The sequence below is a fragment of the Metopolophium dirhodum genome, chromosome 8 (assembly GCF_019925205.1).
Source record: "Metopolophium dirhodum isolate CAU chromosome 8, ASM1992520v1, whole genome shotgun sequence".
NCBI classification, from domain to species: Eukaryota; Metazoa; Arthropoda; class Insecta; order Hemiptera; family Aphididae; genus Metopolophium; species Metopolophium dirhodum.
Window position 1 is genome coordinate 20,788,531 of NC_083567.1, and position 25,833 is coordinate 20,814,363.

Sequence of the window (25,833 nt, forward strand, 5' to 3'; positions counted from 1 at the left end):
GTTTTAAGTGCCTATTGGCAATTACCTATCTATATAATATTATTATATAGCAGCGTCGGGGAAAGAATTGGAATTACAGTTCAGGTACATGCCGGTGCAAAGCGCATACCGCCTATAGATACCTATAAAAACTTGAACGGCGGAGACTGATTTTCTGGCAGAAATGTGTACAAAATCGCACAAAATAAATCGTAAACGGTTAAGTTAGTTTTGGTCTTGTAATATTTAAGTAGTTGTTTCGCATGCATTAATATAATATATGACCATACAACAATACACAAGACATGACCCTAGGGCGTTTAGGATTTTTCGAAGAGGGAAGAGATCTCATTCATATACTTTATTATTTAACATAGATTGCAATAGGTATACCGCAGACAAAAATTTAAATATTTTGTTTTGTTATTATATCATTGGGATTCGTGTATGGGCACGGCTCGAGGGGACGGAGTGATCATTCACCGTAAAAATATGTCTCTGCAGTATAAAAAATATAAATACATGCAGTTTTGCGGGGCTAACGAAGAATAATACAATATTGTATATTATTAAACTCCGACGCGTATAACGGTCGTTATTATAATTATATACGGTGACACTCCCGCGAACATTTTTAACCTCTAGTACAGATCTCAACGAATAAAAAATGTACACGTTTGTAAAATATAATAGGGTTTGATTAAAACAAAAAAATACCAGTGGATACACACTCGCTCGAGCACACGTGTTTAACTGCGATAAATAATATAATATATATCAAAAAATAAAATGATACAAGAAATTAAGATGTTTTTAGTTACACGCTTAACCTATATGTACCTATATACGAGTTCAAATTTCAAATTTCACCCTTTTTAAACTACAACTAGGCCGCATTAGTTCTAATTTACACTGTAGTTACATATATTTTACATTAAAGTTATAGTGACCTTACATTAAGTTGTATGACTCTATATTTCCTTTAGGAAGTTGATGGTGTTGATATTTGATTGGAGGTCTGGTTGTAGGGCTTCTCCTAGTAGATTAGGCATGCACTGTTTATTCCTCGATTTTTCAAAATTAATTATAATTAAGTCTTAGGTATTTATATATAACTATTATAATATACCTACAGGAAAAACGATCGCATTCGCGGTGTAAGGCACGGTTTTAGTATCTCATATTATACATTTTCTAAGGTTTTAATAAAATCACTGCAGCTCCTCCCTGGGCAAGATTTTTATTGGATACGTAATCAATTTCCAACTTCGTGCCTTCCCACCCCCACTACCACCCCCCATCACACGAGGTTGTAGTTGATGAGTTTTTTTCACAATATATATTATATATTATATTCGAAACGCCGACATGAGCTGCTATTTCTGCAGCACGCCATTCACACGGTAGGCACTGCAGCCAAACTACATTATTATTATTATTATACATATACGCACATATATATATAATAGTATCGCACAATGCGTGTATAATATGTGCACGTATATAATATATATATATATAGGTATAATATATTTATTATACACGCCTAGCCGAGTCAGCAAAAATCCGCGACGTCCGATGTATTATATTGTTATTTTATATTATATTATTATATATAGGTACACTCGCATATACGATTTGTCCTGCTGTATATACCTATATAATATATATTATATAGATCCTTTGTCGATCGCGGTCCGTTTTTCTCCTATATATATCGGCCGCGGCGGTGGTCATTACGGTTTTATTCAACAATGCACCCTCTTCGTCGTCCTTTGCTCCACATACACGAATCCATGTATATACATACTATGTATATAATATAATATTATACTGAACGCTATATATGCGTATCGCGGCATTGTATTGCCGCGCGTCCTGAACACTATTATTATTATTATTATTATTATTATTATTATACATATTATAAAGCGCGAGGTACCCCGACGACGACGAAATTCTCATTCTCTCCGTTTATAATATTGTAGAATGCGTGTAACTATATAATATATATGTATATATATAATATATTATATTGGCACACCGTGCTATATTGTACAATACAATATATTATGTATAGGTACGTACGAGAGTATAATATGTGTCGTTTTGTCACATGAAATATATTGCGCGACCCGTAGAGAAGACGCGACATCGCCCGCGTATTTAATAAATACAATAATATATAATTAAATAATATGGACCACTTGAAGCGCGTTTCACGAACCATACAACATAGGTATTATATATATTATACGAGTACATACAATGCGTGTGTACATTTTTTGTCGTATATTGTTATTAAAACGACATATATGGAGCTTAGTGCCCTTATAATAATATAGTGTATACCAATACCACGAAATACGAATGCATAGTAGGTAATAGGTATAGAATTTATCACCGTTTGAAATGAAAACAAAATATAAGGGGATGTAAACGTTTTAAAAAAAAACGTGTGTACCAGAAGATTTAAATATGTTTATTGATTAGGATAATATCGGATGGGACACGTTAAAATATTTTTAAATAAATAAGAAGTACTCCACCCCCATCTAATGGAAGGCGGAAGCACTGGAATTTATATAAAAAGTTATATGATTGCATCACTGCAGTATAATAATTGTATAATACTGAAGTAGCCTGTCTCTGCATCAATAACTATCGGGATACATATTTTTAAAATCTGGTTAGGTTCTGGAAGGTTTTTATATACCTAGTATCTTATGACCGATGGTTCAAATTTTGTCACAAGGAGCCTATAGCGAATTTGATTCGTCTTCTAGGGGAGGGGTAGGGCAATATCCTTTTGGTCCATAAATTCTACTTTTAACTAATTACCCACTTAAGCTTAGGCTTATACTGTATTATCAACAATTAGCCTGCAAAGGGCCACTATATTTATACAGATATTTTTCTGGGTATTTTTTTAAAAATAGTTATTCAATTTGGTTTAAAATTAACAACATAATATAAGAATATTATAAGCAATTTCATTTTAATTCTGAAATAATATACAGGCACTAGACTGTAGTTTAGTGTATGCCTTTCAGGATACAACGTGTAAGGTGTAAGTCATACAATATTCAATCAATAGGTATACCTTTCTACCTAATAATTTAGATAGGTTTATTATAATTCTGGTTAATGGATATTATAATAAGATATTTAATTAATATTTAAATTGAAATACTTTGTCATAGTTTTAAAATCATACATTATCATTATTGTGTATCAAAATAAATTTAATTGAAAAAACAAATATTGTTCGTATTTCGTAGCTAAAACTGCTTAGCATATTATTTAAACTTTAAATTGGTTAACGGTAGTTAGGTATAAATCAATTTACAGATAATTATTTTTTAAGAGAACCAGTGAAATAGTATCTCAATGAAGCGGATATCTTATTTTCCTATTATCAAATGCATAGTTTTCAAAATAGTTTTCACGTTGATGATGAATGATAATATGATAATAGATGCGAAAAATTAAAAATTAAAATTTGCATTATAATATGCATGAAAATTAACTTGATGAGATATAATGAAAACAAAAAAATAAATAAATAAATATATTATCATATGCATTAGGCACATCCAGAGTTATTGAAGCATTCTTTCCAAATCAAATATATTATTAGGCTTACTTAATAAATTCAACGTCACGTACCTAGTTTATATTATACGATTCTACTTCCCTGGACAGCCGGATCCCAAAAATTAGCGTATTATATTTTATTAATATTATTATTGTACCATTTCGGAGCTCGTATACGAGTGGTAGCCGGTAGATACTGCACATTATGATGACGCCAAATCTCAAAGGGTTAACGGATGCACCGAAATGGGTCATGTGGGGGAGGGGGGGGGGGGGTGCGACCCTCTCTGTGTATAGAGTTCTAATACGATGAGTGTGTATTATTTCATGCCATTGCATATATTATACAGGTACAATGTCTCAAAACGAGTGGGCCTTTGATTTTTCACGCGTACATAATTAAATATTATACTATACATATAGTATATACCTAGTATACTACATAGTATGCCTATAGTATAATAGGTTATAAATAATAAATCCATATATGATGAATATATATAATATAGGTATTAAAATATTAAATCAGAATAGAAAACCGATTGAAAATATTATCATCACGTAATTAGAATTGTATCTTATTTTGTTTAGCATAGCCAAGACAAGGCCTTTCCTAGGTTTTTACCTTATTTTTAAAATTTTGTTAGTACAATATTATCGTTTTTGTTTTGAAAAATATTATACCATTTGCACAAAAAAAATTTGTTTTTATCCTCTTACCGTAGCCTTACGCTTAGACAAAGCGTACTAACCTTGTATTTGAAAACATTCATAGCATATATTTTACTATTTACGTATTAAAAGGAATTAACCATGTCTCAATGACCCATATACATCGTATTATTTGTTGTATATTATGGTATATCTACAACCTGCACCGATAATTTCTGACGTATACGCATAAAAAATAACATAACTATAACTACACACAACTATTAAAATATAAGGACTATATATATTTACAGTTTTGTTCTACACTTCCATTTAGTGACTGCTCACATCGGCTAAAGAACCCATCAAGTTCGTCTTTAGCCTATCAATATTTACTGGCGAAAGACTTAATAGTATATTCTGTGGCACGGGCGCAAAATGGGCTATTTCAGCCGCATTTCGTCCAAGCCTGAAATTACTTTCCCACACGAGCCACACATACCTACTATTTTTTGTCACTCCTCTGCGTTCATCGATTTATTTATAGGTAACATTCAACGCACTACGCACTGATGCAGTGAAAATGAAATATGTTTAAATGTTTACGTGTCATGCAATAGGAGCTGTAGGTTACATAATAAGAATATAGGATGACGTTACCAAAAGCTTATATATTTTGTAAGGACCGTAGACCGTATAGATTTCAGTGTCTGGTTGTGCCAGCCCTTTTGGGGATTTCCAGTTTACCGCCCGGCACTTTTTGGGATTTCCACTTTACCACCAGCTGGACGGAAAAAGGTCGCTTTCCGACGCTTCAACCGTCATCGAAAACTAAACTTTCGGTGCAGGTGTGACAACAATATTATATTATATTTTGTTATGAGTAATATGTTCCAAAAATGTTTTCTTAACCTAGTTTTTAATTTTTTTAATGTTCATTTATTTCAACATATTTACAACATTGAACACACTACAAATATATACCTACAAATAAAACTACTAATGCTTAATGCATAATATAAATACAACAGTCCACAATATTACAGATAATATGTCCTCATATTTTTAAATTATACCACTTTACTAGTTTTTTATAAAAAAAAATCTAATCGACAGGAATTTTATGTATATTATATTACTGTTCTATGCAGTTCTAGTGCTCCCGTAACCCACCTTATTCAAAACTACCACTTATATATACCTATATGACATCTCACGTGCAGAGCATCGAACAATTTTCAGTTACATTTCCCTTTGTCACTGCTTGTATGAATGTGCCACTGTGCAGGCACGCGAGAGTATAATGTACTTAAACCATCAATCATCATAATATGCATAAGGTCTGTACTTCACACAAACATATAATATATACATATATTATACACCTATAGTAACGCAGTATAATGTCAAATAAAACCGTAAAATCACATATACGAATGGGCTGCACGACGTCGTATTATATTCTCGCGAGACTTGTTGATTTATGCGCGCACTGGGTTGTTTTAAATAATATCGTCCACGGCGAGGGATGTTGCAGTTTAAGGGTGCGCGCATGCGTTTGTCGTTTGCAGACATGCCGCGGCGGTCTACGGAGACTCCGGCGATGCGTGCGCGTGGGCGTGAAACACTATTTTTTTTTTAATGAAATGATTTATAGTCCAACCGCGTTTGTCAGTTGTACAAATAAAAAAATCGAAATCTGATTCGCGCCGTACGTAATCCATTATATATATGACATTATGTTCTTCCTGCAAACTATATAAATATAATAATATGTCACCACTATTATACATACACCTAACATATAGGTACATACATAACGTTCTCAGTCATTATAATATATATATTATTACCTATTATTATTATATATACGTAATACGCATTATACATTGTCCTAGGTAAGTTTTTAACAGTGAACGTTATTATAATGGAATTATACACGCGCTTGTATGTATTGTATATATATATACGCATGAAATATATAGCCATATATAGGGGATAGTCCCTTTTAGTTTTCACGAATTAATTTAATCCCCGAAAAAAGGGCGATTAGCCGCTGGAGCCCATTGTAAATGATGCACCCACCTCCCCCATAATACCGTCGCCTCCGCCGCCGACGATCGATCTAACCGACAAGTTAATAGAGAAATCCATTAATTGTTTGTAGTACGACAAATTTCACAAATTTATAAATCATTTCTACAACACTGCACCCCGGGCGATTATACAAGGCGATTCACCAAACATGCTCACCTCATTTTTATCCTTCAACTATAACACACTAATCTGATTTTTGAAATTTACAAATATATGCTTTCCAATTCTTAAGATTTTTTTTATATTACTTACTTAAGGAGTGTCCTGTGAACGGATAAAAAATTATTCTGTGTTTAAAATATAAACCGATCTTTTCTACTGTAAAATATTAGGAGGATAATTTTTTTGAACATTTTGACTCATCAAAATCAAAATTCTAAGTACTAGTACTACTTTTTGAGTTATTTTATACTGTGTGTACTAAGGATAATACCTATAAGTTGATAATAATGGGTTTGGAAGATATGGGAGTTATGGTGGTTTATAATCTTTAGTAAATGATCGATATTTGCTTGTACTATATAACTAATTTTTATATTCTGTGGTACTAAGCAATATGGCCTATGGAGAGGGGGGCTTGAGTCCCCCCAAAAAATTTAATCAATTTGCGCCTATAATGGTAGGATGTCAGGATGAGTGATGACAATATGAAGACCTGAGCGAAATAACAGGACCTTTTCATATTATTATTAAGAACAAAAAGAAACTGAGGAAAGTTAAAATCAATATAAGAAAACTTTTAGAAACACACATTAGAACAGTAATCGGAAAAATATAAATATTATTCATGAAAGCTAAAACTGGTGTATATTATAAATATTAAAATATGTGTTTTAAACAAAATCGAAACCATAATAACGTTAATATAAGAAACAAACAGTTATAATTATACATAGTTAGTGTCTTATATAAAAAAAAAACTAATGACAAACATATTATTTAGCCAGCATACCTATAATATATTATTAATTTTAATATAGAATAAAAATAACCCTGTTTGTTGTTTGCGTATACGTTTCCATTCAATAATAAGAATTAATTCTACGTATAACAAGTAGGTAGAGCCATACACTATAGGGCCGTCCTTTGGACAAGCGGAGCATGGGGCAAATACAAATTCACGAGGCCTAAAATTGTTGATTAAATATAAAGTTTGGGTGTCAATACTGCAATCTTTATTTTATTATTGAAATACCTAAAAGATGTGAAAATGTTTTCATACATAAATGATAAATACTTTACTGAATATTTACTGTACACCTAATACTTATAGTACAAAAAGTACCTATACTTCCGGTTCCGGTGGCCAATGGTGAACGAGTGGACAGTGACCGATATCGTATATTCGTGTCGCTGCCGACAACAATGGTTGATAAGAGGGTATAGAGGCCAACCCGTATTTTAAGGGGCATAAAATAGGCAGTCACAAAGAATCGTTGACAATTAAAATTACAATAATGATCGCGTGTCAACAGCACTATACTATACTTCACTTTGTTTCGTAATTACAAAATTATATTATTAAAAAGTTTTTATTCTCCATCCAATACCACGTGGCTTGAAAATAAAAATCCGTCCAAACGTCAAGAATTAATATTCTCTTCGGTTGGGGGAAAAAAAAAATTCGGTCATTCTGTTACAAACGCGCGCTGAGATTCTGAGTGGTTTTGGTTAATTAAACGACGTCTTTTATACGGTTATCGCGAGTAAACGTTATATTTTAATTACAATACTATTTACAGCGATAAGCTTGTCGGTTGTTTTCGTTATAATATTACGTTTAATCGCGAAACTGAAATATTAGAGCAGCTGAGCTGCACCTTCAACGGATAGAATATCATACGATTCCGTACGGTGCTTATCGGCCTATAATACCTGCCTTTTATATTAAACGCGATACGATTGCGATTGTCAAATCAATTTTATTTTTGTGCGACGTCCACTCGTCGGCGTATATTATTATATTTTATTATGATGGTTATACGTAATAGGTATACCTTAAACGACTTATGTCGTGCCCGCATAATGATAATACGTTGTCTCCGTCTACACGGGAGTGACATAGTAAATTTTCGTTTTTAAGTCTCAATAATGTGCTGTGTAAGCCAAGGCGCACGCCAAAAAAACTGCCGCGACGCACATGCAGTGACATGGCCACCTGTTATGCACTGCAACCGAACGGCTTTGGTCTGCGCTCGGTCTTAGTTTTGAAATATTAGAGTGAATTGACCTGTTGTGAAACGTTAAGGTAAGAACATTGTCTGTGTTCTCTCGTCGGTTTTTTACGATATTTTAATAATTGCTAAGTGAATTATGAGCATTTTCTGGTATTAATATTTTACATTTTCATAACAAAATAAACTTTTATTTATTTATAGTACATACTACTACTTACCGTCGGAGGCCTATATTTTGATGGAAAATAATTACGTATAAAACTCCAGAAAATATTTTTTTCTGAATTGTATCTGTTTGGAAATATATTTCGTTGGAAAAGTATTTGCACGGAAACGTATTTTGTTAGAAGAGTTTTTGATAAGAAACGTATAGGTATAATTAAACCGTCAGAAAATATTATTTTCGAATAGTTTTTAATTGAGACTTGTTTTTAATTACTTGAATATTATAAGTTTAGGTACCTATTTCACTGAAAATGTATTTTTTCGATACCGCTCATCACAGCCTCATATATTTCACAATGATATACATTTTCAACAGAGTATTTTCCATTTATTGACTACTTACTTTTACATCTTCAACTAAAAACGCGAATAACTAATACGCAACTATATTATTATTTATCACACTACAGCGTAGTACACGTCATATTATATTAATCGCTTCCAAAGATTTTATATATTTTTTCATTGTCTGTTCACAATGTTGTATACTCAGAACAAATTTTTGGGAGGGGGTGAATCCTTAACCTCTCCCCCCCCCCCCCATGGGTAAGGTCTTGACTGTTCAGTATTTTTTTTTAAGTCGATGATAAAACATGTAATTTGCAAATTGTAAAATTATATATATAGTTATATGTTTGATAATGTTGGTTCTCAATCGTGTAAATCCCAAAAAGATCTACCGCGCAATCAACTGCACCGGATGGAAAGAATATGTAACTCACATTTTGGTATATGTACAAAAAAATTATATTTTTTATAGTAAAAATAATTTACACTTTAAACTTAACACTAAAATGGAAATAAGGCACTTAAAAATAATACAATATGCCTTTGTACAGACAGGAGCATCATAATTTACATATAATTTAACAAATCGTTTAAAAACATTTAAACTTTTATCCCTGTATACGTGGTGGTTTTAAAATGAGCAATTTCAAAAAGTCGATAGTCATAGCCTAATATATATTTACTTAGGTAGGTAACAATATTTTAGAAAAGTAAAAAATTCGTTATAAAAATACCTTAAAAAAATATTTGCTAAGCATAATGGGTACAAAAAATAATTAAAATTTCAATGATATAAAAAAAATTACCAAAATAGTAAAATAATGAATCTAAAATTTAGCAATATGCATACGGTACGATTTAGATAATACACGTCATATAATTATGTATATTATTTAGAGATGATGATGAAACAAAAGGAGAAAAAAGTGTACCTAATCGTAATCAACTTAATAGCGTAATGACTAGACTTTAAATGCACTATAACAAAAGTTAACAAAAACATAATAAATATTATGAAGTTATATAAAAAAAAAAATGAATGTTGAAATTCGAATAAAACAATTCGTAATCATTACAGTATTTGTCCACCTTAATAATAATAATAATAATAATCTGCTTTAAAGTGGCAATAACATGTTTAGAAGAAAATTTACCGTGACAAAAACAAAATATCATTTACTACTACTACTAATAATAATAATAATAATCATAATAATAATGATATTGTTAATAATAATAATAATAATATAATAATAATAAAAGAAACAAACGGGCTCTCGATTGATTTTATCCCGTAGACAATTATTGTTTTTAACTATAATAATTATAATAATAATAATACACGATGAATGAACATTTTTCGCACGAAGATTTTCGATGTCAATTTTGATTGTCAGTCAATAGTTGTGTGTAGAAATTGGGAGGCATGCGGAATTGGAGCTCGCCGGGTTCGAGCTTGTACTGAATGTCGGAGAACAGATTGATGTCGGCCGTCGTCAGCAATTGATGATGTTGTTCGGGTTCGGGCTATAAGGACAAACAAATAGAAACAACGCGGTCTTATTAAAATGTTTCACAAAATATACAATAATATTAAGTAAATATTATAATATATTAATAATATCGTGGCGAGAACTCAAAAGTGGAAATAGGAATAATACCGAATAAAGGGAAAACAATTCGTGTAATAAGGAGATGCATTTATAGTTTGTGTTATTTGCGTGTCGGTGCAGTATACTCACGTGGATATTGTGCTGCTGCTGTTGCTGTTGCTGCTGCTGCTGTTGCTGCTGCTGCAGCACAGGGCTCTGCAAAGACAGGACACCTTGCAGTTGGTTAATGTATTCGATGGCCATTTGTAAGGTCTTGACTTTGCTCATTCTCTTACTCCTGTAACAAGCAAACGAGCACATTATAGTTTTTGTGTCGAGTATATAATATTATTGTGTATGCACTATGTATATAGCGTTTTTCTAGATTTTTACCACACATATTATATTATTATAATAATATATAAAACGGTGAAAAGACTGTTATAATATTTAATATATACACGTGTGCCTCGTCGTACCCGCGACTGCATAATATAATACAGAGCGTGTTGCACACATTTTCCCGTTTTTGACCCCGAAAAGTGATTTGCCGAAACGGCACTGAGTGGTATACTTGCGGCTGCAGCCCAGACGGATTATATAATATATATGTAGGTGCCACGCGAGACGACGGAGCTCTGGTGCACAGGAAGTTCCTAACGAGGGTGCGGAAACAACATCTGTGGCGGCGGCGAGTACGACGCGCGAGCACACAAATGGGCCGAGACGCGCGCAATATTGGCGACATGTGACTTAAATTATATTTATTATTATATTAGTGTTTTTATTATATGTTATTACGTACAGCATACGCCTTCCAGACATAGGCGCACTCGATTGTCGCTGCACGTGATAGGTACCCCGCGCGAGGACGATGGCATAATAACAATAACAATAATAATAAAATAAATAGTAGGTATATGGGTACTATATTAGCGGTATATACTCGAAAATCCCAAAAGTCCGCAAGGGTTGATTAAATTTGCGATTTGCAGATTTGTGGTGGAGTCGGGACGGGAGTCGGGGATGAGGTTAGCGCGTTTGGTGAAACGTTCTTATTAGTCATATATACAGAAAAGCGAGACGATTTGCGGTGCAACGAGTAAGTTGGAAAAAAACGACTGCGATTACGTTAGGCCGGGAATTAAATGACGAAAAAATAACCGTTCGCTCCGAGTGCGTATACTGCGTACCTGTTGCAGCAGGCTGTGGTATAATATAATGAAGCGTTTTAGCGCGTATAATAATAATTATTGTACGCTGCACGTACGTTACGGCGGGAGGGGTTGTTAATATTTCAGAATCCGCGCGTGGCATCAAGCCGCGGGGACGACTGAAAACGCGTGTACAGTTATTAAAACAAAAATCGAACCAGGCACGCGCCGGACGCGCGCATCATTTAAACTTGTGTGTGTGTGTGTGTGTGTGTGTATATATATATATATTATATACTTAATATATGATATCTATACACATATACACGTTAATACTATACGGACGTCGTAAAGTAGGTGCGATCGCCAATAATAATTGACTGGTGTCGGCGGTCCAGAAGCACCTGTTGTTTTGTTTTTTTTTTTTTTTATCCGTTTCTTTCATTGGTGGCACACGACTACTAAGTGTAAAAAAAAAAACCAGTTTGCCGAAAAATAAGACAGCGGCGCCGGCGAAGGGGCGGCGCGGAGGGAGAGTGAAAAGCTGGTCAAAATATTATAATAATAATATGTACATTCGCCGCCGCCGCGTACCGGTTCCACCCGAAATGTTTTTAATCTCTTCCTCTTGGCCGGCGCACACGTCTCATGTAGGTATATAATAAAATATTGATGAGACGTGTGTTTATGTGTGTGTGTGTGTGTGCAGCGTAATATTATTATTAATAACGGGGACCGGCGGCGGAGGAGTAGACGATTCGGTCGTCGGTCATAATATGTATAATATATATACATATCATTATATAGATGTGTATGTACGCGCGCGTATAATATTATACATAGGAGGAGGACTAGGACAAGGAAGAAGGAACGAGTCGACTTGCTACCGACGACGAAGACGAAGACGAAGACGACGACGACCGCGTCTCGTTGCAGGTGCTTTTTTGGTTTTTTTTTTAGTTTTTTGGGCGGCTCGTGCCACGGGACACGCCACCACATCACCTGTCCCGTCGACGTCGTCGTCGTATATAGTTTGACCTCAAGTGCCGCCCGAGAAGACGTTATTACTTATATTTGTACAAAATTGCCGCCGCACGCTAACACTAATTATTACGACCAGTTTTTATTATTATTATTTCGTTTTAATGTTTTATTATCGGCGGCGGTCCGGTGGTTCCTTCTTTTATATTATATTACTATGCGCATAACGCGTACTTATAATATATATTATAATTTTATATCTCCTCCGTTTTTACATATAATATACCGTTGACAGCAGGCGAGAGACGGGAAGAGAACTTTTCGGCAGCCAGATCGAACGCCTTTCGCCGGCTGCAACGGAATCGTTAAATTTGTTTCCGATGATAAATCAAAGAAGGCCAATATATAATTACTGGCGTTCGTGTCGTGAAACTTCTCGGGTCCTCACAGGTGTATTGTTAAGCTATCATATTTTATGAAGGTCTGTGTTTAAGTCTCATATACATAGTATATATATTTTTAAACGACTCGGTATAAAGCTTAGGTAATAGTGGATGTCATATGATGTTAATATATAATAATATGTACATATATATATACATTTAGTTTTTCGGTCGTCAAATATTACACTAATACTCCGGATATCTACCATTCCTGCACATGTACCCCCGCCGTGAGCAGTGATAACCGCGTGTACCGAAAGAAAATCGTTTGTTTTATACCTAACCAAACGGACTTCCGAGAATTTCCGAGATAACGCAAGGTTGGGGCTGTAGTGCAGGGTTTGTTTTTCGGAAACACTGTATATCGTGAAAGGATTTTACAGCCCCAGTGCAGAGCATACAGCATAATGTAGGTAATATAATCTAAAAATACGTCTAAACGTGCGTGAACGGTCGGAAGGGAAGGTTTAATTTTTTAAACAAACATTTCGGTTCATGAACAGTGCACGGGATGAGGGTTAACGACGCGGCGATTAAGAGGGCCTTGAGAACAAAAATGAGATATTATAATAATATGTATGAAGACATATTATATTACCTATATATATATATATATAGCTGCATATTCTGTTATGGTTTAGATACACGAAAGGATGCATGTGACTTTATTATAATATATGTTTAGGTACTAGCCGTCATTTCTGTACGGCCGTCCGTTGAATGACTTCCAAGCACTTGAGACAACTACAGTAGCGTGATATTGACAGTATCTGTCATTGAATCTAAATTCGTCAATGTGCCACACGCATCAGTGAAGAGTAATCTGGTAAATATTAAAATGTTGTTATTGTTTTAATATTATCGAACCCGACGAAGTGAAAAAAACAAATTTTCAATTAATTTTATTGATTTGTGGCGCAATTTAAAAATTAATTTTGTAGTTTAAAGTCGATTCAACTAATTTATACGTTAATACACGCTTAATCGTTGATTTTTTTTGTACGCAATACTTAAAAACATAAATTGTTAATTTCATAACCTTCGGATTATAATCCAGTGCAACGTCGAGTTGCTTATATATTATCATATTATATTATATTCGGCGCGTTCTTTTTGTGCGTTGTTAAATTTATATTATTTTTTTTTTTATACGAAAAGGGTACATTATGATGTATGAGCAGTTGGCACAAAACGTCAATATTTTATACACCTATGTATTATATTTTTTTGATCGATCATTTTATACGAGTATTATAGAACACGCCGAAGGGCTTGTGTTTGAGTTGTGTGTTCGGTTTACAATGATACCATGCAGTCCACAGAGTTTGGAATTATATTAATAATATTCCTCAAATAAAATATAATATATTATTATATAATGACGATATTTTGCTCGAATAATTTAGTCTCTTGTATTGTAATGGATTACGTACCTATGTTTATAATAATTACAAAATATCAGGGGAATAATTTATTATTTTTACGAAGAGTGAAAGCATTACATATTTTATTATTCAGTACAATTTTTCACGTTGTCATAGCGTTGTGCAGTGAATAGACGTATCTATATATTATATTGAAAAATAAAAATGATTGTCAATCGGAGCCGATTAATATTTGCCAGATCGCCCAATTTCCCCGCGATAAATATAATAGTATATATTATTGCAATAATACAATGTGTGTTTTCCATAATACTATACATATATAGGTAATATAATGGTATTGCACTCACTTGTTTTCTTCGAGAGGAACGACTTTTCGCAGCCTGGCGAACGCCCAGTTGACCGCCTGCACTCGGCGTCTCTCGCGGGCGTTCCGTCTGGCCACCACCTGGGCGGGTTTCTGTCCGGCCGGCGTGTCTTTGGACCGACTGCCCTGCTTGACTTTGGACGAACCGGCCTTCTGGCCACCGCCAGTGGACGTGGACGCCAACGAGGGTCCGGGCGACGAGCTGGTCGTGCTGCAAATAATCGTGTTTTGACTGTCCGAGTCCGATAGCCATTCTTCCTTGTTGTTGTGAGCGAACGCTTCTGAAAGTAGAAACAACGAATTATTTTCCAGTGTAAGGACGCAACGACGGCAATCACCGGCAGAGTACAATATGAGTATAGTATAATTTATAATATATATTATTATGTGTATGCGAGTGTGCTCACGGTGTTTTATTGTAATTTGTAATGCGACGCAGATAATAAAATATGTATATAAGGTACCTCGTATCTATATATAATTCAGTTAAAAAAAACGGGAGTAAAAACCAAATTTGAAGAGCTCACGCGCGAACGATAAGAACCGCCATTGTCGTTATAATAATAATATGTAGGCATATACCTACGCGCATTATCTCTCTCGTTTTGTGTGCGCGTGGCTTATAATAGAGCGGCGCGATGAACGCGTATTTGCATACAAACCGACCGATTAAGTATGTATATTATTATTATTATGGTCGTTGTTGTTGTTGATGTGTACTTATTTTATAATACATATTATAATATATAGTCATCGTTCCATTAGGCAACCGCTTTCCTCAACCTCACCCCCACCCACCCCCAATCCATCATCATCCGCGAGAGTACCGACCGCGTGCTGTGTATATATATTTTAGTTTTTTAGTTTTTTAGGTTTTACAACGGGGCGAGTCGTCATCGGTGGTTATATTATGGTCCGCTCGTATAAAAAAAAAACCGGAAACGCTAACACGGCCCTTCTTCTGTACTGCCGTCAAACAATAGGCACACTCAACATCGAGTTCTTGTTTTATTATTATTAAAATTATTTCGTTCCATTGAAACGGTGGCCGGGCTCGGAGTGAAATAAGAACTTAACATCCGTTAGAAAATTTTTATTAAAAAAAATTCCGGGATAATATACATTACATGTTATAACGATATAGACATATTATATTATACAGTAATAATAATATTATAATATAAGTACGCGACGGTGCGGCGACGACAACACGCGTTATGTAGACGAAGACGACGTCCGACGCGCGACCGTTCGCGCCAGCGAACAGTTTAATTTCGGTCAAAAACAGGTTCTGGTTATAATCGTCAGATATTATCGTCGTTAAATTATACTCATTAATATTGATGGCCAATAGGTATATAGAGAATATAATATATTATTATTATTATATTATAGTGGTGGAATAAATAGTAAATACCTATAATAATAAAAACAACAACTAATTGTAATTATTTGTCTATCGTCGTCGGTTGAAATCACCGCGCGATAAGAATAGGGACGGTAAATAATACGATGATAATAATATTATATAGGGGTGATTTGCATATCATTACAATGCGTACACGCCCGGGTAGAACCGCGTTTCGAAACTCACCCAGTTGTTGACTAGAAGAATCAGTCGGTGACGGCGGACTTGAAGTCTCCATAAGTGCGAATTACAGCAGTGATATTTATATATTATATGTACCTATAAAAACACGCCGAGAAAATCGTTTTTCCGGCGTTTTTTTGGCGTTTTTCTCCGGTTTTAGTATACACGACGGCGCGCTCGGGAACGAACTAGGTAAACGTACCGGCGGACAATATGGTGGCCGGTACGAAACTGGATCGCATACGAACGGCGAATAGGTATTTGGGCTCTGGAGAATTTTTGAGATCGCATTTATCGTACAAACATCGCGCGCCAGGTATACGCAGGCACACACATTGGTATAACCTTTTGTGTTTTAAACCAGTTTTTTTTTGTTGTACGTTTCCACCACCGTCGTCGTTGCACGCACACGCACAAACGGGGATGTTGGAGGTACCATGCAAAGCCGCCTAAAGGTCTGGGCGGCGCACAATGGAGAGGGCCTATAGAGGGTTGTGTTTGTGTGCGTGCGTTTGTGTGTAAGTATGTGTGCGCATATGTATGTTCGTGCGAGTGCGTGTGTATTTGCCAGTGTGTGCGTCGTGCGAGTTTGCCACAGGGATTCCGACCCTACACACAAAGAGCGTCGGTTAAGTACGGTATTTCGTCGTATATAATGTATAGGTATTATATAATAAAATATATTACCTATACACGTTGGAGGGGCAAATGTAACAAATTTTTTTTTTTTCAAATCGCGTCGGGGCACCCTCCGCCCAAGGGAATTCGTGATGTGCAGCACGCCGGGAGGGGCTCAAAGAAGAGACGGGTGGACAATAGACACACACAAGCGACCGAGCACCCCGATTACGTAAGGCCGCGTTGAATTATTATTATTATTATATATACCTGCGCACTACCGGAGTTACACGTTCGCGTCGGCTATTATATTCCGTAGACAATTTATTTTTCTTTGGCGGACCTCACGTCGTTCCAATGTGATAGTACATTTACGTATGTCCAGAGTAAAATAATTTATTATCTCGAAAAAAAAACAATCGGGTCAAACCGTCGGATATCGAAGTTGACTGCGATATTATTGTGTACATCGTACACTACGCTAATGCATATTATAATATAATATATGGAAGTATTATCTGTATATAACAATAATAATATATTGTATTAATGGATTATATGTTATATTATTGTCAAAAATGTATAATGTTCACTGAGATTTTTTCCCACAGTATTACTCCTCGCCGTGCGTATATATTACCTGTAGATATGTATAGGTATTATAGGTACATAATATTATAATGATTTTTTAACACTTGTTGTCCAGAAAATTTTTGTTTTTACTGAAATACATTTTTGAAAAAAAGTAAAATATTCTTATTTCTTATCGTACTTATTATAGGTAATAGGTTTCTTACATATTTTTTGAATGATAGTATACATAATATATTATTTCCAGTTTCTGAATACTTATTTTAAGTTTAAATTAGTGGAATATAGTAGACCTGTAACATTTTGGGGGGTACTAATATGTTTCAATCCACACCACTTATATTATATAATAATGCTGAAAGTTACAACTAGATATATCTACTCGTTTGAAATTAGATTTTTATACATCGAAATTCTTACAAAAATCTGCTATGGTACCTTTTGAAATTATAAAATATGTAGGTATTCTGTGACTCAGGACAAAGTAAATACTTATAAGATGATAACGATAAAAAAACCATATATTATACTTTTCCTAACTAACTTTATTCAAAAATTAAGTTAAATTGTTCAAAACAATATATTTTCAAAAACGTTAATACTTTTCGAGACAATGCGTGTTTAGTGTTTACTGTTTAATATTAATAATAATCACTCTGTATTATAATAATAAGTAACCATACATAAGTTTCGGACACAGGCCGCCAGCCGTAGTATAATAATACACGTGAGATCAAAAGAAACACGGAAAACAATATAACGTCTAGCGGGTAGACGATTTTTTTTCCGAAGGTATAAAGTAGATATTACTATATTATACTAGCAAGCATTCATACACCTTATGTCATGTACCATATGACGTACATATATTTCAATTCCTTGGGAACAGACCGCGCGTATATATAGCCCATATGGTCTCTCTAGACTAGACGAGAACGGGAACGCGACGCAAACACGCAACATATGGTGCACAAAGACGTTAATGAAAGGCGTTCACCTTTTTACCACCCTCTCGATCTGTCTGGTAACGGTACGGTCCGGACATTTCGCGGACTTGACGCGCACATTTGGTCATAACATCGTAATAATATATATTGCAGTACCTATGCATATATATATATATAAAATACAGTTCGTTTTACCGAACCATATATATCATATTATCATAATATATACGCTGCGCGTTATGGTAGCAGACTATATTATAATAAATATACGAATGAAATTCTATATAAACAAAACAACAGTTGCACCGCAGTGTAAAGTAGTGGGCGCTGCCACCTGAGCCGAACTGACCAACCGTCAAATTAAATAATTTCACCCGAACCGAATCTACTTCCGGGCTGGTTATTACGTTATTATGTCCCACGCCGTACACACGGATAATCTCGATTTAACGCGCGCAACCCTGTCGGACACGTAAAGCGTATATAGGTGTACTATTCAGAAGGGTTGCCGCTGCAGAGTACAATAATTGCTACGCACCTGAGCGAATTATTCGAAATTTCAACCCCAAGCGGTGACGAGGACTCTGCATGCAGTGCGTGGGGAGACTAGGCAAAATGTTCACGGTCCGCGTAACACGGTAACAACTCATTTCCTAGTGTGTGAGAACCAAAACAATAAATAAAATAAAACACAAACCTCCGAGTTCCGGCGGTTGAGCTCTTGTCTCGTTATTGTGTATTATCGCCAGGCAAAACGGACAAATCTGTAACGAATTTTCGTTTCCCTCTCCTCCCCCCCTTTTTACATAGCTAATATTTAATATGTTTACCAAATATAGCACGCATGTCGTATATATACACTCACACTCGCACCAAATCACAATAAATTATTAAAAATTTTAATAATATAATATATTACTGTATTGTCGACCCTTACCTGCGTCGGATCCGGCGGTCCACCAGTCTTCCTGTACGTTGCCTACGTCGACTCTGGAGCAGAATTGCATGAAGGACGGCATGCTGGATTTCAGTTCTTCGCCAAGGCTCATCATCGTAGAGCCTTTTGTGATAAAACCTGAAGCGATACAATAGGACTTGCGTTAATACATTGCGAGAATAGTACAACACATAATATTATAACATGAGACGATACGATACGATAATAATATATTATTATTGCCGCGATGTCGTATTGAAATAGAATAGGTACATGAAACAATAATGTACAAGACGCACTGCGGCGTACGAAGCCTCGTTTTTAGGGTCAGAAGTATAATATTGTTTCAACCACCTCCCCGGGGCGCCACCACCGGTTTGGATTATTAATTATTATTGTCGCCGTCTTCGGTTCCAATGTTTGTACTGATAAACGAGAGGTTTATTGTGTATGCACGCGTGCGAGTCGCATCTGCTTTTGATAAACAAAATAAAATCGCCTGCCTTTAACCACGCGCGCCTGTTGCTTTGCTTTGCGCAAGCTGCAATGTCGCGAGTGCGCACCTATATGTATATAATACACATGTCTATATATTATGGTATATATTACCCTCGTTGCGTGGTTTTACGACGGTCGTATAATCGATTTACTAGTTTTCCAATCAACCCTCAATATTATATTATACGACCGTGGTTGTAACCTAAACAATAATAATAATATTTAACCACACGCGGCACCGTACAGAGATCTTCGGCCCTTTCCAAACACGCGCACGACCTATACGCAAGATCTATATAGATAATGATAATATATTATACTATAGATAAATATGCTATGATTGCTCTACGCTCGATATATCGTGTATGTATGTGTGTACACTGTATGAGTCTTATCACAAACTAAACAATTTGTCGGCAAGTCCGTGGTCGTCGAGAACTATATATATGTAATATTATATAGGTAAACGTCAGTTTGTTTGAAAAATAAAACCCATTAGAAACAATATAATAATAATATATAATATGTAATTGGCCGCGGCACGTTTTCAAAACGACAACTGGTTTTACAAGCTTGGCCACGTTAATCATGGTTTCAGATCTGTCACTGCTGCCAGTACCGCCTTTACACGTACCTAATACCATAATAAGGTGACGTATTGTTTTTCGTTCGTTCATTCATCGGAACGCTCATCGGCGATAACGCCGTCTCACACCACTAATCGAAATCGAAATTACATAAATAGGCATATTCAATGCGTATAGTATGTTATTATTATAATTTATTTTATGATAGCAATAATATTATAATGTGTACGCACGGGGAAACCGCTGTCGGCCCGGTACAAGTTTTTTTATTCGAATGTAATTCGTCGGAATATATATATATCATTACGATCGCGGTCGGTTGAATAACTCTAGAGCGGCGGCTTTTTATACATACCTAGGTAGGTAGAATGCATAATAATTTTTTCTCTTTTCGTACACACTTCGACGGACCCGGGATTTGTGCGCGCCCCACGAAAACCGGTTCTCTATACACGCATTCTACAGGGGGTTGTGCCTGCGTGCGTGCGTAAAGGGCTTATTATAATGGAGGGTTGGTTAATGGTTTCGTATATACATATATTTTTTTTTCCAGTTTCATGCTCGAGTGCGATCGTACGCTGCCGCCCCGTTTCCCTCCACCACACCGCCCGTTCATCACTCTCTTTCTGTTTTTCTACAGCGCGCACCAACGGCAGCAGCGTCACAAGTATTATAATACTATACACATTATATATATGCACGGAAACCGTTTGGGGGGGAAATTATTCACCTATATACCATTATAAACGCACGCACATCAACCCCGCGTGTCTCCCATTTTGCAAGGGTGGTTGTTGTTCGCGACGGGTTTATAATACCATACTATATATGTAGGTATATATTATACTTAAACGATTTGACAATGTCGCAATTCCGTTCTGTTGCAGACGGGTTTGTCTAGGTTATATATTCTATTATGCTGTGGACGGCCTGATACGAAAATGGAACTTCTCGGGGTCTAAAAACCGTGTCAACTTGCTAGTGCGGTATATATATAGGTTTGAGATTTGACAACGGGGTGAAATACGTAAAAGTGTTCAAATATTTTATTTTAACGGATTGAAATCGAAAACTGCGCAGTGACTGAATTCGAACGAGTTATATATGATATAAGAAATAAGAATACATAATAATAATATGACGTGTTTTGCAGCACTACAAGATTTGAGAAACTTAACGAGAATGAAAAATACTTTGAGAAAAGGATAATATCATTATGTACTTTTGACGATTATCTTTCTTCTATAATGGATGTCTAAACGTGACAATAAAAACGCGTGTTGTTTTGTCGAACGTTCGGAATAATCTTTCCGAGGACTTTCGTCGGTTATAGGAAGTCCGCGCGCGAAGTTCTGTAGACTCAAATCGCGCGGTATTTAGAAGCTTTACTTGGTAAATTGTCGTACAATTTGTCACCATAAAATTATAATGGATAGAGACTGATAGAGATTACAGTGTACGTAAGTTGTTTTTTATATATATATATATGGTTGTTACAATTAACGTTATCCGCATCGTGCAGCGGATGGAAACGGACGACTGTTGTATACGACAACCGTTGTAGGACGCCAAATAACAATGGTAATCTACATGTTTAGCATAACGACTACCTGCATGGACTTCAGAAAAAAAAAAAAAAAAGTGTTGACTCAAATACACGCGCGCACGGCGGTAACCCCAAAAACCCAATATAGGCAATATTATTATACATACATATTATTATACGCGCATAATATAATATATAATATATTATAAGTATACCGCCGTCGTATATACGATCATTATTATATTATTATTTATATATTTGTTATTCATAACCGAACGTCTTACGCGTACCAGCATGAAACATGCATATTATAGTGTCTGGATCCCGTATCCTTAAAAATATATGTCTGCCGAAGGACATGATGTATACCTAATATTATTATGCATTATTTTCACCTCGCCCGTCGCCGCCGGTTAAGTGCCTGCGCGCGTGCTGCGTTGTGACACACGATACCGTTGTCGCGCGTTTTCTTGGGCCAACGAAATAAATATAGTACTGTCGTGGCGTATATCATAGGTAGAGGTACATAATAATCATAATCATGAAAATAATAATAATAAACAATACCTACAACGATAGTAATAATAATAACGCGGCTATGTGTATTTTCGGCGCGCTGCAGTGCGAGCGTGATATTATATCATACGGGACGCACACGGGTAATTTACACATAAAGATAAATAATTATTGCAGCGATCTACAACAGCGAAATGAAATAATAATAATAATGAAAAAAAAAAAAACAAAAACAAATATACTTAATATGTTAAACTACTACAACACTAATACAATAGTGTCTTCTGTTTAGGAGTCGAACCCGCATTGTGCGCGCACAAAGGAACAGCCACTTATAATAATATGCAAACACACAAACACACACACACACAGCGCACAGCCTACAGCGACGTGACAAATTACTCGGACGATTAACGACACGTCGTATCTACGTACGGATTACGGGTGCCCCCCTCCCCCGCGACGCCACCGTAAGAGTCGTCGGCGCGGTGTTTAATCCGAACGTGATATCAGATAAAATTAATAAAATTAATATGTTATTATTATAAATTGTCGCGTATTGGCCAATAAAATTTGACTTTCCAGGCGCGGGACAAACGACAAACCGTCTCGCCCCGTACGCTCACGGGTTTTACGACTGCGAAACATAATAATATTATCACGTATGGTACCTCCTGTGTCACGATAATAATATAATATTATTATTATGTTATATTTTTATACGCACACGTGTGTCGTATAAAACGCGCGTCGATATCGTACCGTAGACTGCGAAAGCGGCCGCCCTATAGACGAAAAGTAAAGTTTATCGATCGTATATTATAATAATATTATATCAACTACTGAGCTATATAACATTATATCGAAATTAAAAGAAATCCTCGTGTGGCCGCATGTACCGTGTATTGTATTATTATAGGACGCGACGTGGTATATAATGTTCGTCGTAAACCTGGCGGAGCTGTAAATTTCGCGTTAAAATAAAATAAATACGATATAATAATATATGACGTTCGTGACGGGATCGTGACCGCGCATGACATTATTTTTTCGCTCCCGCGCGTACGTGTTCGGTAGGCCCGCATCGGCCTTATATATATATGTGTACATACGGTTACTCTATATACCTACCTAAGTATACGACTTTTAAATCCGTACACGGTAAAACGGGCACACAATATCATAAATAAATAAATAATAATACAAATATTATACCGGACGCGTACGTGCGGTGGGTACCCCTTTTTCCCCGCGCGCCGAGTGAAAAAGAGTTCTCGTCCGAGTATTATACACCTATACATACCAGTTATTACTTACTATACGGTGCACACCGGATACGCCGCGTAAAAACAACCCGTGCGAAGCGGAAACTGAAAAATTGCTTTTCGATGTATTTCTCTCCATCACCACCCCTCACCCATCGCCCTTTAACGCGGCGCGTCGGTACGAGTTAGCCGCGATTAAATTTACAATAACAAAACGCGGCGACTACGGTGCAAGTAGAATATTAAGCACGGCCGGGGGGCAAACCAGCCCCGAGAATACGCGGCGGGGGGGAGGGGGTAGAGGAGTGATCTATAATATTATTGTTAGACTGGCGGGAAATTTGAAAACCATGTACAAACACTTTTATTACTAATTATACTTTTATTGTACACGCATGTCACAGGCTTTTAGTACGTAAAAAATGAATAAAATTATATAGGTTAGATTACGATTTACAACTACATAATAATAATAGTTTATAAAATAAATACAAAGAATTTTTAAAAAGAGACTTTTTCAAATGTAATTTTCGTAATAAAGACTCATTACAATACGAAACATCAAAACTCGATATATTTTTTTTCACAACGGGGGAGATTACGATTGACTTGGCGGGTACCCTTTGCAGGATCCGTTCCTGAACGAGACGCCGAATAAAGGGTTAGGCATCTATCGCTGTATAACGGACATTTAAATACACCAAATTGACTGTTATATGAATACGGGATTTAAAATAGAGATCTATTTTTAGTTTTTTTTGTAACGAAGAAGCTTGAAAAACCTACTAATAATACAAACTATAACTGTGTGAAATTAAACAAACCATAATGTGAAGAAAAACATTTTTGAACTTAAGATATTTATTTGTATTATTAGGTAGTACTTAAGATCGCAAAATATTGAACAACTTAAGTTAGTTTTAGCTCAAATCGGTAGTTTATAAACTGAATGGTTTATGATTTCCCCCGGTTTAAGAATTTTTCGAAACAAGTATAATGTTATCTAATACTTAGCGAGATTGTCTGATATACCTATTATAAACAGTTTACATTTCAAACGAATTTTCAGTGATACGACACGAGTTACAAATACTATTTACTAATCGTAAAATACATAAATAATATATGTATAACAAAAACAATAATAATAATGATAAATATAAAGATAATAATCATAACAAATAATATAATAATATAGCATGACTACGCTAAGTAACTAATGGAAAAAAAATAATAAAATTTTTTACCTTCAAAGAAAAACAATCGCGCAGTACGGCGATAACGGTGTTATTCGTCGGAGGTGTAGTCGATCCGCGGGCGTGGAAATTCTACTGCAGCAGCAGTGGAGTGGAGCGAGCTGAAGCCGTCGGCGTCGGTGCTTGCTGGTACGGAGACAGGTATACTAGTCTGGTACAGTGGTACTTAGAACGAATGACAGGAAAATACAAAATTGTTATTGTGATACGATGAAACGTGTGGATGTGAAGCTTGGACGTGAGTATGGGTGAGCTTGGGAGCGAGCGTCGTGTACGTGTGCGGTTCGAAACGCGACTGATCGTGTCCGAGGGTTGCGGCGCCGGTGTTGCCGCGGAGTATATAGTACGCCGTTCGACGGGACGGCGCGCGCGAAAGAGAGGGACGACACGCCGACGGGGGTGAGCCGCTGCAGTTCCCGTCTATGTATATATATAATATTATATATGTATATATCGATATGCATAATAGCAACGTTATGTATATATATATGTGTTATATATATATAGGGGAACAGCGCGCGGCCATGTCGACGGCGGCGGCGGCG

General features: G+C 35.7%; 1 protein-coding gene across 2 annotated transcripts; it reads right to left on the reverse strand.

Moving 5' to 3' along the window:
- Positions 1-9,455: 9,455 nt before the first annotated feature.
- On the reverse strand, positions 9,456-25,627 carry LOC132950870 (helix-loop-helix protein 2-like). Of its 2 annotated transcripts, XM_061022464.1 has the most exons (5): positions 25,280-25,627; positions 19,621-19,758; positions 14,920-15,217; positions 10,757-10,904; positions 9,456-10,541 (listed from the first exon to the last, which is right to left on the reverse strand). In XM_061022464.1, exons 2-5 carry the CDS (start codon positions 19,733-19,735, stop codon positions 10,395-10,397), a joined length of 708 nt encoding a protein of 235 aa, XP_060878447.1. In that variant the 5' UTR covers positions 19,736-19,758; positions 25,280-25,627; the 3' UTR covers positions 9,456-10,394. The 2 variants fall into 2 exon arrangements, with proteins under 2 accessions (XP_060878447.1, XP_060878448.1); XM_061022465.1 differs by lacking the exons at positions 19,621-19,758; positions 25,280-25,627 and adding an exon at positions 16,531-16,829.
- Positions 25,628-25,833: the final 206 nt, after the last annotated feature.

Coding starts and splice junctions, on each gene's coding strand:
- LOC132950870 (XM_061022464.1), bottom strand. CDS start 19,735: ATGATGAGCCTTGGCGAAGAACTGAAATCCAGCATGCCGTCCTTCATG. Junction 15,218..19,620: donor GACCGCCGGATCCGACGCAG/GTAAGGGTCGAC, acceptor TTCTACTTTCAG/AAGCGTTCGCTCACAACAAC. Junction 10,905..14,919: donor GTTCCTCTCGAAGAAAACAA/GTGAGTGCAATA, acceptor TGCTTGTTACAG/GAGTAAGAGAATGAGCAAAG.